The sequence below is a fragment of the Ptychodera flava genome, chromosome 8 (genome assembly GCF_041260155.1).
Source record: "Ptychodera flava strain L36383 chromosome 8, AS_Pfla_20210202, whole genome shotgun sequence".
In the NCBI taxonomy this organism is placed as follows: Eukaryota; Metazoa; Hemichordata; class Enteropneusta; family Ptychoderidae; genus Ptychodera; species Ptychodera flava.
In genome coordinates, this window is record NC_091935.1 from 35269366 (window position 1) to 35285183 (window position 15818).

Sequence of the window (15818 nt, forward strand, 5' to 3'; positions counted from 1 at the left end):
TTAAATAATCCATAAACAATTGCTGCTCAGAAATCTCTTTTTCCTTATCACCTCTTGTGTAGTGAATTTAAAGATTTACAGTTCAACATGGCCACGCCAATGTCTCAATTATTTGAGGATTAAAATAGCATTCCTGCTACCAACAGCCAAGAACGAGTTATTGGAGAGTGTCTAGAAGATCTGACAGGCTTGTCTTACAACGTTCTTTTCCAGGATATATCATTTTCGTATGACGTATAAAAGTGTTTGACATTTAGCGCTTAATCTTGGATACTTTGGTTCATCGAAAAAACGCATCACCAACGCTGACTCTATTTGTGTTGATTTGATGTGAAGATTTATACAACGTTATCACTCCAAACAGTCAAAATGATAAAAGAAACTTCAATGAAATTGACATTTTATGTAATCCTTTCACGTCGGAAAATTTGAATGACACTTCTAAAAGTCTATAGTTATCCTATAAAAGTCAGGGTTTACTTGTCTATTAAAATGAGGTGTGGTCAAACACGTGTATACATCATACAGACTGATTGCAGTAAATGTTGTATGCAAATGTCCCTTGTCGTCGATAAATAGTTGTTGTCTTCTGATTTGTCTTTTTTATGTAACTTGAATCAAAAGTTAGAAAGTCCCCACATCACAGGAAAATCTTCCGAAATCGACTTTTAGATGTCGGTTGAAAGACATCACATCATGGTTTAACTCTGGTGAGGTCGAATCGTCACTCTAGATTCATATATTTTGCATAAGACAACAAAATGAATGAATAAATAATACATAAATGATGAAATACGTTAATCGTCTTTCACTATCTATGCCTTCGAGCCCATCAGCGAAGCATACTTATATAATGTACACCTTAAATACATATCGTCTGAAGCTTTCAATCAAGTGATGTAATTGAACTTTTTGAATTTGTTGCAGTAATTGCAAACACTACCGACTAAAACTAGGTATCGTCAAACACGTGTATGCAAACATGAATATATATATCCGTTTTAAAAATTTAATAATATATATACAGAGAGAGAGAGATGTACGTGTAGATGTATAAATCTATATTCCTTTATACAGTTAAGTTATGAATATAGACTAATATACTAAATCCGATAACTGACTTATATAGTGGACATATATTATCTTTCGATTCATTATATATAGGTCAATAGTTTAAAGTATATATCGTGTTCTACTTGCCTCTGTCGTATTTTTTATTTGAGCTCTATTCTAACTTTTGTAGCAATACTGTAACATTCAAATTCATTAGTCTTATACGACGTGAAATTTATAACAGTCAAAGAGATAAGCTACCATTTGACTGCAGCTATAATCATCATAAATCGTACGTGCGATCACAAGGACGATCCACTAATGGAACTACGATTTCGCTTTGACATAGAAAGAGATAAATGATATCTCTGTCTTTTATTTAAGAGGCAGATATTAACTCTGAGCGCGTCCTATAGTACTTTTAAATGAATGTATATTTCCTTTCGTGAATAACTGTTTTGCAAAAATATATTATTAACGATATTAGTCGTCTGACCCTTATAGGGCATGATATGTTATCCTGACATTACTTGATAATCTGATTTCGCCATAAACTGAAGATATCGTATGACACTTCGCCCGTGCATTATCTAACACCGTCGATACATGCGCTATCAATCCATTCAGCGAGTACAACGCTGCGCGTTCGTTCTTTGAGGATGAAAGCGGACAATGCCCGAATTATCACGTAAACATTACTGTCAAGCCCCGCACTAACTGTCAATGTTTGATCGCAGCTGGAAATATCAAACTTCTTGTCAGCATTCCTAGGATAACACCTTGTATAGTGCTTCGGCGGATTGCCTATTTCTATTTTCACAAATTTACTCTGACCTTTTAGTTCTTGTGCTATAATAGAGTCAAGGAACTCATGCAGTCGAATCAAGGATACAGTAAAAATGTCGTGTAATTAGTTCAGCCGCAAATAGGGATCTGTTCAGTATAGCGGAGAGTGTCTATTTGTTCTTTATAAAAGGTGGAAAGTAGTGCCCAACGTAGGTATAAAGAGGTTTCTTCAAATCCAGAATCAGATGCATACAGTATATCTAAAAGAATCTCATATTCATCGGTTTTCAAACATCTTCCTGAGATCAATCGTGCAGATAGCAGATATTTTTCATGTCAGAGTTGGCCTCACCAAAATTTAAATCTTCCAGGCATGGATAGGGACAAGGTTAAGACATTAAAGGCGCATTACTATGTTTTGCAGGTTTGAAATTCCGCATCACTCTTCATATGCTCTGACATTCTATTTAGTGCGGGCAAATTTACTTTTACGGCATTTTGTATCGCGTACGTGCGCTGACCCTCCTTTGATTGTAAATTGCATTCAAGAAATTGTCAAGCAAGTAACTTTTTTATATAGACAAATCGTGATTGTCTTCGTTATCGAAGTGGCGATGTTGATATTTCTCTCAACAGTGGAAGTGTATAATGGTGGGTACACACCGAAAATTAAACAGACACAGAGTACACATCATATACGCATTACGTGTTCTGTTTGTTGTGATATACTAGTACAAAGACACGATCAAGAAAATTACGTGGGGACAATTCGTTTACGTATTTTGAAGATGACTTTGCGCGACGTTTGAGGTTGAGCTTTAAGGAAACGACAAGCGATTTTTTCAAATAAACTCGATGTCTTAAGTGAAAGAAAAGGTCTTCGGTGTATGATTCTTATGAATGGTATATGTAGTTCAAAACTTTGAAAAACGATCTCCGGAAACAGTATGCGCGTCAACTCGCTCAGCTTTTATGTTCCAATGGTGATCACTGTTAAGGTAGTATGCGCCTCGAAAGTGAAAGACTTAAACTATTGCTCAAACTTTCCTCAATGAAACTTTCAACCATTCTGTTACCAAACACAAGCGATAAAAATCGGGGGTCAACGTGCAAAGTTTAGAAATAGCGAAAAAAAATTACCCAACATTTTGCGCTATTTGAAATTCAAAATGGCCGCCATTCCTGTGTTAACTCTATGGAGAAAAATTAAATTTTGCATTTTTGAAAAACTAAGACTATAAAAGTGTTTCTTTCCCCAAGAGCTTTAAAATGAGCCCCCCTGCCCCCACAAGTGGTAGATCAGAAAAGCATTGTAGAAATGAGAGAGTCTGACTATCTGTCCCCGAGGCGCCTTCTACCTTAAACAACAAAGGCCTATGCTCATATACACCTCATCAAAGTGATGACGTCTTTTACTTTCAATGGCAGTCTATTTCACATGATTTACCGTGTGTTTTGTCTTCTGCCTTAATGTTGGACTCTAAAACGTTGCTGTTCGTTGGGCAGACGCCGGATTACATCCGTCTATGAACGAAATCGAGTATTTTTGTTAGCCTTATTCCATCATATCACATATTATTACATCATATATCATTGTACACTGTATTCATTTGTTGGGTTTATGTTACTGTATTACAATGTAATGTATTGCACTGTTTTTCACGAGCAGTGCGTTTTCTAAGAAATTCTCTGCTCAAGGATATGGCAAAAGATGGTTTCTTATTTCTCATCGCGAAAACACTGTCTCTTAAATCAAAGGGGATCAGAATTGCTTACCGTGCGATACAAGTGAGATCTCAAGGGGTGTGATAAGAAAGCCAAACTCCCTATCAGGCATTCTTGAAAGTGATATGTTTTGTCAGAGACAAATAAAACATCGCGAACATATCTATGATCATAGATTAACGTGTGGCTTACACTATAATCTGGCAGAGATTTGGATCGGCGTCAGTATAATCCCTGGAGGAAGTCAAAAATGAGAGACCCTGCCACCGATGGGCAACATTATGTCGGTTGAATTGACCTGTCACAATCGATTTAAGGAACCTTGCATTCACGTTGAATTTGCGGTCAAGTTTACAGGAGACAAAGAAATCAACTGTCTAACTCAATTTGGTCAATAAATGTCTGATAGGGTGACCTGAGTGCATGGGTCCTGAAGGATACATTGATCCGCCTTGGCGATTCAAGCAACGAATTCAATTGTCAAGCTCACAAGCTTTATTATTGAAATATGAACACTCACGAAATTTCTGCGTATCGTATTTATTACAGTAACTGTGAATATACACGGTGAGATAATGGTATCGTTAGATCACGTTTTCGAAGAGCGCACGCATCATTTCTATCGGATACAAAGTGTCAATTAGAATTATAATCATAAACTTAGGTAGTTGAACAAATGCACAGAAGAAATGAACCAATGGACGAAGAGGAGCGACGTACAGAGATGAGATCGACAGAGAGCAATAGATGACCTATGAAGAAAAACGGGAAAACAGATACAGACTAATACATAGAAACGCTGACAAACAAGCATAGACCTATGGTTATTTCATTTCGCAAACACTGGGATGGAAAATATCTGAGAAGGCAAGTTTAAGTGTGACAAGATGAAAAATTAAAAAATTACAAAACACGAGGCTAAGATACGGTATTGCGTTAAAAGGCATTAGGATTGATGGTTTTGTAATTATGTGGCCAAACGAAAGTATTATGCAAGAAGTCACTTCCAAAATTTGATATAATTCACAAAAGTTACTGATCAAGGCAAGAGGAAGTCAGATTTCAACATGATCTATGGCAGAGCTCTAAGTTTAATTCACATTGAAAGATGGCTGGCCAGATTTCAAACGTAAGCAGAAACAATCTCGAACGATACTATGGTACACGTTGACTGCTGCATTGTGGGTAGACTTCAGGCTCGATTATTTGAAATCGAGCCGCAATGTACAATAGAACAGTTACCATAGGCAGGGGCATGACGGTAAGCGATCTCCCGCGAAATGGGTATTTATACTACTTGACAACAATACAATTGTAACAACAATCAAGCTTGCAGCTCGTGATAAAGAAAACAAGGAGCCGGTAGTTATATCAAGTAGTCGTGCTTTCCACATTGAGAGAGAGAAACTAATCTTAGAACGTTGACACGTGTTTGTCCCCAAAGGGACGGCCCAGGAAGTTGCTGCCAGTGTACAAGCGCTTTGTTGCTGATCACTGATGGCATATTCATCCGCCGGTGTTCTATTGACTCGAGAAATTTTTCCCAGTGGAAGCATCTTTCGGTGAAACTAGAACAACATCAAAATTGAAATACATCGACAACAATGTAACGACGAAAAAGTAATCAAGACTTTTAATATAACTGTTAAGTTAAATTAATGCTCTTCCACGGCTTCGGGTAATATTTGAAAATAAGTCGACGGCAGTACACTTGTAAGATATTAACAAGGATATGAAATATTGATTTGATTAAGTTAATCTAAATTGTGGGCTGCTATACAACTAATTAATAACTTGATCGTAATAAAACCACCGATCTTTCAAGGTATTGTGACTAGGGTGCACGTACATCTGCTAATACTGTCACGCATTTTAATGGTCACAATATCACCGATCTTTTTACAGATAATTTAACCTATCTCCTATGTGGATACTTATCAAGTTCAAGTGTTATGCATTTGCATGTCTCGATCAGAGTCACTGTCGACCTTCATTATTCATGAAAATGGCGATTACAAGATTTTTTTGTCTGAAATAGAACAAACTCGCTAAAATATAACTGTTGTAGTAATTAGTTGAAGACCTTTTGGTAGCGTTGAGCTGCGTTATAGTTCAAAACACTTGCGTGAAATTTCGCCGACTAATCTAATCTGCCATTTTAGTTTTGGAAACGTTTGAGAAGTTGGTAACGCCTTTATTTAACGTTTGCTGAAAGAGCAATTGACAAACGATACCAGGTCCTCATTTCCGCTTTCAAGCCGAACAAATACAGAAAACAATCAGACGCATACACACCACACACGCATGTCTATGGAGCGTGGCAGATTTACAATAAAGTAAGTTCAAACTAAATCTGCATTATATGATTTCATATTTGATTTCTGGAGGGCTTTCATTGTTTTCATTACATAAAAAAAAGTCGTGAAAAACTGCGACTCTATCCCGTCAGATTTTGAATCAAGTTTGATCGTCAAGTATTTTGCAAATTGTTGATCCCTACTGTTTGTCGTAGGCGTTCAAGGGAGGGTTCATATACTGTAAACCCATATTGCAGCCTGTATGTATATGATACGTTCGTTAAATTGTAAGTAAATATTTAGATTATGGTCATTTGACTATAGAATGGAACAAAAGCCGTTTGTACTGTGACATATGTCAACCTTTACCAGAAAAAGCAGAAAGAGACAGGTGTTCACAGCGAATACATTTGTTTTGTCGTTGTATTTTCTCAACGAACACAGAATATTTTACTATTTGTGAAATCTAGTCAGACATATGGTTGTGGTCTATGTAGTCGCTATTACTACCTGTTGACTGATTGCCCTGAACTGAGCGCTACTTCATCGGTGTTCGACTATATAACAGTTACTGTAATCAAATCTGGCATATATGAGAATCGTTCATTCTTTAAGAATCGGTATTGTTGTCCGCAGGTCTTGAAGCCTTTACAATGTGAGCGGCAGCGTCGAGGGAGATCTTTGAAAAATGACTCCATTAAAGATCACTGAAAGTTATTACCTGTGACACAAGAACTTAATTTGCAGCCAAGGAATGAACGTGTGTACGTGTACGAGCCATATAACGGCACAATGCCCTCTTCACGCTCAACGCTCAACGACCTTATCGCGATCACGACAAATACAAATACTGTTTGATATTAGATCAACATTGACCGTTAGACGCAATTTATTACTTCGGGTGAATTTTTTAGCCTCTGGTTGTCCTACTGTACTATAATAGCAAATATTCTATGACAATGATTTCTCGTGAGAAAACCGGTGTCACCTTATTTTTCAAGCCATACGTATGCATACCTATACCAACCTACCCACTTACCTACCTACAAAGATACATACATACACACACAGATACTTATCACTGCTACTGAAAATCAGCCATTACCAAGCCATCATCTCACAACCTACACCACTCTGCCCCCCCCCCCAAAAGAATGCAAGGGCTAAACACATACATACATACATACATACATACATACATACATACATACATACATACATACATACATACATACATACATACATACATACATACATACATACATACATACATACATACATACATACATACATACATACATTCACTTTATCATGAAACATACCATAGAGGTCATGTTTACAATAAAAGGCGACTGTGATCTGTGATCGATAATAATCATGCTAAACATAAAGCTTTATAACTTTAGGCACACTTCATCGTGTTATTATACATGTCGCTACACAGTTTGTTATCAAATTCTTGATCGAGTCAAAACTGGAAAACACTTCACATGATGTTGACATTGGTGAAAAAGTGAACACAAAACATGCACCTGCAATTCTATTTGTCAGACCCTAGGTGGAAAGAATCACAGAAACGCACCTTTCTAAATATTCAGCTGCTCTTACCTTTCAATGCTCATGGCTGTCAACATGAAGACAGAACATGAACTTGACAGCAGCGTGAGATAAGTCAGCATCTTGCACATGAACTCTCCCAATTCCCACTTATAGCTGAAGTAGGTAGGGGTCTGGAATGGGATGACGATCACGATAATGATCAGGTCAGCTGTGGCCAGGCTGGCGAGGAACGAGTTGGTAACGTTCTGCAAGCGTCTGCATCGCTGTATGGCAAAGATGACGAGGACATTGCCGACTAGACCGATCATGAAAGTGATGCTGTACACTAGCACCGTGGGTAGCCAGACTACCAAGGGTGCTGCTTGAGGCGGCATGAAACCCGGGTGCGTTTCATTCATAAAGTCGTACGAGGCGTTATCATAGTAGTCGACGAACGCATCGGGAGTCGAAAAGACCGCTGTCTGGTTCGGCAACACCATCGTTGCCCGTGCGGTGAAACTCAGTATACTACTAAGTGTACGGTTCCAATTGAATTACCTGGGCTTCTATCTGCGTTAAGCTACCTTTTAAAGAACAGTGTTATCGACTAATTCAATTCCGCGATAGTTACCGCCGGTTTTTCTTTTGTCAAGTCGCATCAACCGAAAGGACGTCTGACGGTTTCCAGATTTATGAGCCCCCTGTGCTCTTCAAGTCTTCATACAATAAGCGCTCTTTTGGCAGCGACTGTACGTGATGCTATTCCAACTCTAAGGAGAGTTAAGGTTACCGAATTATGGGTAGAGTTCTCGGATTATATATAACAGGTGACCATCAGGCACTCCAAATAAACCTGTAACAAATAGAAGGAAGTCGAATAATCATACTTATTTTGGTAAAGAATATAAAATAAACAACTTAATGAATTTGCATTTCAGCCAAGATATGTAAATAATAATTATATATGTGAAAATCAGAACAAAACTTTCGATCTGGAACTTGAAGTTTAAAAGAACTCTTGATAGTATCAACAGGAAAATTATTGCTATGAGACAAACATTTAAACTCAATTTTTCCAAGCGCTGATATAACTGAATTCTTCGATGGATCGAATAAAACAATTTTAAAATCTAAACAATACCGATAATATTCAAAGCTAACAAAATATGACACTGGCCTTCCAACTCATAATACCTGTTTGAATTCATCAATTGATTGATTAGCATCCACAGAACAATGGACACTGGTAATACTTCGTCTGGCCTGAAAGTCAATGTTCCTCAACCAATTGAGAGCCAGCACTGCACTTACAAGAAACCCCAAACGTCATATGTAAAGCTACTTCGGATGATGCCCACTTGACTCCTGTCAGCCGATGTTACACGCAAACACACACTGACGTTAGTGAGGCCGGAAATCGAATCCTGCGTTGATAGTTCCCCGCAATTTTTTTGTGTTTTTCTTCTGAAACCCTACTGAATCCCATCATGTGACATATTAACGTTGATGAGCAGACGTAAATGCGCACAGCGGGCACACTTCCACCCTGAATGGAAATCTAAAGAGATTCAACAATACGCCCACCCGCTTCTGTTGATGGCTACGATTTTGCCGCGTAGTCAGCAGAATTCATTGCATTTGGAAAACGAGGCAATGCGACAAGAAAATGAACTTAATATGCATACAGACAATATGCGACAAATCGTCACCTTGACGCTGTATAGTCAACACATTTAAACGCACTAATGTCTGTACACATTTATTAAAACGCCATAATATACGCTCGACGGACGAACGTCTTTTATCTGTGGATGTTCCGAAGCTGACAGATTATCACTGTAGCATTCGTGACCCAACTGCGTCACGGTTGCTTTATATTTGTTAAATATTAACTTGGAAGTGGCAACCTTGGCTTTAAATTATTTATAATTGTTCATATCTATTGAGTGAAAGAACAGGAACAACCTGCTGTTTTGAATTCATTCGGTGCCTAATCAATCCGTCGTCTCGGTCTTTTAATTATTACTTTCCATATTATTATTAGAAAAGAAAACCGCTTATTTTGCGGTATAGCTATTATTTGGTACAGCAAGGGTAAGTTTGTGTGTTAGCTTAGTTGGTAGGTATGAATTACCGCAAAACGTATAAAAGAACTGAATAAATGTGTCTGGCTTACAAGTCTTTTAGAGAGTGGGTATTTTTAACGATGTAACCTGGTACTTGTACTATCATGCTGCAGATCCACTGTAAGTGTGTTCACTGTAAACAGTTACGCTAAAATTCACCGTTAGCTCTACTCACAATTTCTGAATTTACTCTAAAAACCAACGCAGAAAATGACACACAGACTCAATTTGCGTTTTATATTTGACAGCTATCTTTTAAAATATGCACATTGTGTACCAATGAATATACGTGACATCGTTGAAATGACAAATGGGTCACGCATGTACTGTGGTTTTAGTCTTCAATCAACATTTGCTTTTCTCTCTTTGCGCTCAATATTTTCGACGTCTTTGCAACAAGTTCTGCAGAAATGAACAGTTAGGTTGGTCAGCCCAGTTAGTCGTTCTGCTAGTGTTGGAAAGGTAGCGCCTGCCTTGTTACTGCCAATCTCAACTTGGGGGCGAAACATAATAATATATGAATCTTTCACGATTTGTTTAAGCCGATCTTTGGACTTTGAAAACTATGGCAAGACCCTGATGGATCGGCTGTGTTCGACTCTAGTTTTATACAAATGCCTTCGGTCACCAGTGACATTATCGTGATCAGATTTTAATGTGCCTTACTGTTTCTTCGGATTACTTGTACTATCCCCGATGCCTGATTGTTAACTTTGACGGATATCCCTCTGACTTATTCTAACTTTTCGTTACCTCAATCTGCTAAGCCGCTTTTTGTCTGGAAGTAGGAATGCTATAGTGTGTGATCGTTCTCCACTATTTTTCTGACTGTTTCAGAATTATTTTGTCATCGTGGTTTCTAAACACGAACAACAGGTAGTGGTGTACATCAATTTATATGATTTTTTTTGCTTGCATCATTATTGTTGTCTTTTGTTAACATGGTATTGCCGCTTTATTGGGTTAGGTTCTCTATATGTATTACATGTATGATTTTGCCGCATAGTCATGTATGTAGTGATGTAAGGTAAGGTACATGTATTTACGGTCCTTTGTAAACACGCTGTTGAATATTTATTAGGAATATTTGACATTTTTCATAAAATCCCTATTTTGTCTCATGTGCTAGCATATCATAGGAGTTCGCCCATAATAAAACCGGTTAAGGTGTAGTTATGTCGAGTGAAAGGAACTTCAAAAAAATATTGTAACGTATTGTAATGTGTATTGTATATTGTGGAGTTACTTCTGTTTATGTGCTTTAGGGTCATATTTTTGGTTAAGGTAAATCAGCCTGCCCTTCTTTAATACTGCTTCTTCTCTACTTTCATCCATACCTTTCTGATCGTGACTTAAAACGTAGCAGAATGAATCACGAGACGGTACTATAGCTTACAGACGATATTTCCCGAGGGTACCGTCTCACTATATCGGATAGTTCACTAGTTTAGATGTGGCTGAAGTAGACGAAACAAAATGCATAGCTTCTTTTCTGTAGGCTTTTGCGACACTATAACGCAACAAAGGATATTTGTGTGTGTTCTTCACGAGCGGGGGCGCAAACAGCAAAACAGAAATTTTACTTACCTTTTCCTAAATCATAAGCATTACTAAAAGCGTAAAACTCCTACTTGATTCATAACGATTAGGCATAAATAATATCGTTTTGTGTAGAGCCGTTAACAAAAATTACTTACTGTGCGTTTTCCTTTGCGACGGGGTAAGGTTGCTGTTAAGTATTCATTTTTAAGCCTATATATGTTTACCATTATTGTCTTTTTAACATCAATGCAAATAAAACCGTATACTTTGTGACTAACTATTGTGTACTTGTTACAGCGATGGATATTAGGTTTTGTATGTTAGATTGTTAGTTGACATTTGGAACATAGGACATACACTAACACAGCAATAGGCAACGGAATAAATGTTTTTAAAGTTTTACCTGTGATAGCAAGAAGCAATTTAACTGTATCCATCCATTAGCCATAAAAGTTACTAAACATAAAACTCTAACAACCTCTGAGACAATTAAATATTAAATGCCTTCAAAATTATGCTGATTTTCAGCGAAATCACATTTGAGTTTTATCTCTCAACGAGATCGGATAGTTATCTGATCTAGTTGAGAAACATTTTCAATGTTCTATACAAACGTTTTGGTTTGGGACGTAGAAGGTCTGAAGGCGTTTTTATTAGCTGAATCGCACAAAAATTGGCTTTCACAGTGTACGAGCACAAAAATTGGCTTTCACAGTGTACGAAACTGTCATGCATAGTTTTTACTATCATTTGTCGAAAACTGTACATGTTTAGGATAATTTTCATCTGCCGTCTCCATTATATTTCCATCAAAGGAAGGCACAGAAGAAATGAATTCAGGAAACTCATAACAATGAAGAATTTACATTTCACTGAGGAGCAATTTCAACTTGAATTGCTCTGCTTATTAAGAAATCCCTAGTAGTTATTTTCATCATTCGATTTAATTAAACTTAGTGATATAGCTAACACAGGGGCGATTTCGGCGAGAAGGCTGTCCATTGATATTGGCCTTCATAGAGGTAAACATTGGATAATAAAAAATAGCTTGTGCAGTCCTACCACTCAATCCTCATTATCCGCTTCAAAATACTCTTGATGGTTCTACGGTCACCTATATATATATATATAGAGAGAGAGAGAGAGAGAGAGAGAGAGAGAGAGAGAGAGAGAGAGAGAGAGAGAGAGAGAGAGAGAGAGCTTCGAAGATGCTTAAGGGGGCGTCGCATGTTATACTACGTATTTTTGCCAATATCAATTTTTTGCAAAAATTTCGTTAAAGTTCCAGTAATTTGTCGACCAAGATTGAAGTGTTAGTGGGATTATTTTTAGCATGACAAGCAGTCGAATGTTACGTTAGAAGAAGTGTCAATTTATGCAAATGTATGCAAATCCCACACTTTCAAGTTCCCGTTTTTTTCTCCCGTTTTCAATATTTTAAAGGATTCAACTCTACTCCGACTTGGCCAAATTGTGTGAACTTTTTAAATATCATCTCTGAAATATCATGCAACACTTTGATATTTTGTTTTCCTGCATTTGGATTAAAATTCGTTTCAATTATGCTTATCATGATATTAATCACGTTTTTAAATGTCAGTCTTTCTATTCCTGGCATTTAGAATAAATTAGATATCTCAAAACGAAATTGTTGTTTTTCTACATAAACTCTAGTAATTGTAAATGACATATCAAATTTCGTAAGCAGTGTCTATTTTTAACTTAAATTAATTTTCATTATTACCAAAATTTAGGTTTTTTTACCCCAAATATCTAGCCCCCTCATCTTTCGAGTAGACTACTGCTACCATACTAAACTTACGATTCCTGCTTTATAAAAATATATAGCATAAGGGGTTTTCATGCCATCGCTGATGATAAATATTGCTTTGAAAGTAATGTTAGTTAAGCACAAAAGCCACCTTAAATTGAATGACGTGAGTTCAATTTTCTCAACAGTTGAATGCACGATTTATTTCAATTGATATCCTTCGCCGTCGAATGTAAACCAGGAAATGCTTGATCGTAAGTCATGCATATTTTCCAGTCTCTTTGAAAGTATTGTCGTTTTATACTTAAGGTACAGTGTCGTTCATGTGAGGGATCTAATTTTGTGAACTTGCTGAACTCATGAAAGAAGTGACAGCTCAAAAAATGACTGGCCTATCTAACGTCATGGTGATCAATCAAGTCGCTTGCATGGACATATAAACGAGAAAACTAGGAAGTACAATTGATACACGGTGCTAGTAGTTAGCGCATAAAAACAGTTTGAAAAGACCTTCCTCCCGCTAGCGCTTTATCTATGGCCACGGTACATTGCGAATGTGTTTAGTCTGCCAAACAAATGTTCACCTAATCACTTTTGTACGCAATACCATTTTCACCACGCTTTCATTTTACTCAGTTACAGAATCTTATCTGGATGTAATCTTCTGCCCAGAAGAATAACTTACTTACATGCATTCACAATAAAGATATTTCAAAAGCTAGTCTCAGAACCAACAGCTTCAGGCCAGTTTGTATTGATTCTTCCTTGAAAACAGAATTGGATTTTGATTCTTGCAGATTTTTGCCGATGTGCATAATTTTATGCTATTATATCGGGAGATTCTATACAGCATCTATACAACAAAAGTAGCCTTAATACGTTTCCAAATGGTGTCAGCACAAAAAGACTAGATAAGATGGTTCTTGTTGAGGTCAACATAATGACAGGAAAAAAATAAAGTAAACGCAATCACAAAGATACAGCAGACCTACATGAATTTACCGTACAAGTCGATATTTTTTTTAAGATTAGACGACAACCCATCTCAATACTTGCCACATTAATGCAGGCTTTTGCTGATAATAACAGTCGAGGAATTCTATTGAGTGTTTGGTGTTCTACAGCGTCAGAATTTTTGAGACTGGAATATTGAAAAGAAAATTAAGGTGGATTTAATGGGATACCCCAGTGCGAGATTGACATAATGGATACATTCATGGGGGAACGGTCATTGCATTTGTCGTTCAGCTGGCAATTTTAAGAGAATATATATATTGAGATGTATGATTTAGGAAATTTATTGCCTTATTTGCCCACACAAATATTCTCAGTTATTTCAGTGTCGTAAACGCCAACTGGATACATACATTGATATTGAAAATAGTTAAAGACATGGATGTATTGCATCGTAGTGCATCGTAGCCAGGTCGTTGAGAAAAGGAACGAATGTTCATGAGATGCACAGCAATGAAAGGGGAATCGATTGGGAGACACAAGGAGAAGGATAGATTTAGAGAAAGCCAGTAAAGAAAGAAAGAAAGAGAGAGTCAGAGAGAAAGAGAGACAGAGACAGAGACAGAGAGAGACAGACAGAGACAGAGAGACAGAGAGACAGAGACAGACAGACAGACAGACAGACAGACAGACAGACAGACAGACAGACAGACAGACAGACAGACAGACAGACAGACAGACAGAGGGGAGGGAGGGAAGGAGGTAGAGAGAGACTTAAAACCATGATTTTAGTGGTGAATAGACTCTCACTCTTCAAGATTGTGACGAATGAACTGCCGGAAAGTTACTAAAATATTGACTGTAGATTTTCAAAAATACTTCAATGCTAATAAATTCATAAAATTTAATAAGCAGACAGACTGTTAAAGACTCATCAAGCTGAAGTAATAGAACGGTAATTTCAATTTTCGGCTTTCAACAACAGGACCATCAATGACCACGCTTTTATGCTTGTTACGTTAGCTTTTGTAATTACCTCATTTGTACCAGTATATGCGTGTCGGAGTTATTAGCAAACTGAGAGAAATAGCTTCGCAAGAAGAAGATTTTGTTGAAAGCGGATATGTGATAATTACAAGTGGATAATTTGTCTTCGCTCGTGCTACAGGGAAACAAACACATAACCTGCAATTACTAAACCCCATGCGAAGAAATCTTAGAGAGTTATAAAACAATTCTTTAAGTTGAAGTTAAACTTTACAGCAAGACCTCCAACTTACACTAATCGAAGAGAGGCCGCTGTTTAAGTCCGAAATTTCAGGACATATTAATTCTCTTTCACACACACTGAATCTACGATACATGATTCGAAAGTCTGGATGTAGCCTTTCAACGAGGTATATTTGCACCGAAAGACTGCAGATTTACAAAGTCATAAAGGTGGTATCGAAATGACCGCAACTTTCACAGTGGAAGATGAACGAAAAACTAGAGGGATCTTAAACATTCGCGAAGCAAAATTTCACGACGAACGAAACAATTTCTGGGTTAAAAATGAAGTAATGCTGACGAAGAGATCCTGAACATTATTGCTGTAAAGATCTTCAAATACTCACGATTTTTTTTTAAAAATACGTTCCCTTATAGCTGAACGTGTCTTCGTGATTTACGTCTTCTCAATGTTAACTTGATTTCAACATATTCCTTGTTACTGTGGAACCGGGTCTGAAAGCGTGTTTGCGCTCGGTGCAAATATACCTCATCCAGAACGATCACAAACACACACCTCGTATTTTAGGGTAAAAGTGCCGAATGTTTCCGCACAAGAGTACCCGCCAATTTTTATGTTGGTGTTGGAGTGTTTGTGTGGCGCTCACTTGATGGAATGACGCCGACAGCAGCAGAGCAGTGAAAGTCAACGACTCTTTGTTCATTTTGTATGCACCGCGGTAAATATCTCATTCATCAAAGGGTTCTGCTATGATTGACAGGAGTGCATTTTATCTGTAATAACGATTATTGCGC

The 15818-nt window shown here is 37.3% G+C and overlaps 1 protein-coding gene across 1 annotated transcript in view; it reads right to left on the reverse strand.

The window, feature by feature from the left end:
* LOC139139173 (cholecystokinin receptor-like) overlaps positions 1-15818 on the reverse strand; it is a 46751-nt gene that overhangs the window by 12548 nt on the left and 18385 nt on the right. The window contains exon 2 of the mRNA XM_070707984.1: positions 7470-8253. Coding sequence (XP_070564085.1) covers positions 7470-7900 — 431 coding nt within the window. The 5' untranslated portion in view covers positions 7901-8253. The remainder of the gene's footprint in view (positions 1-7469; positions 8254-15818) is intronic.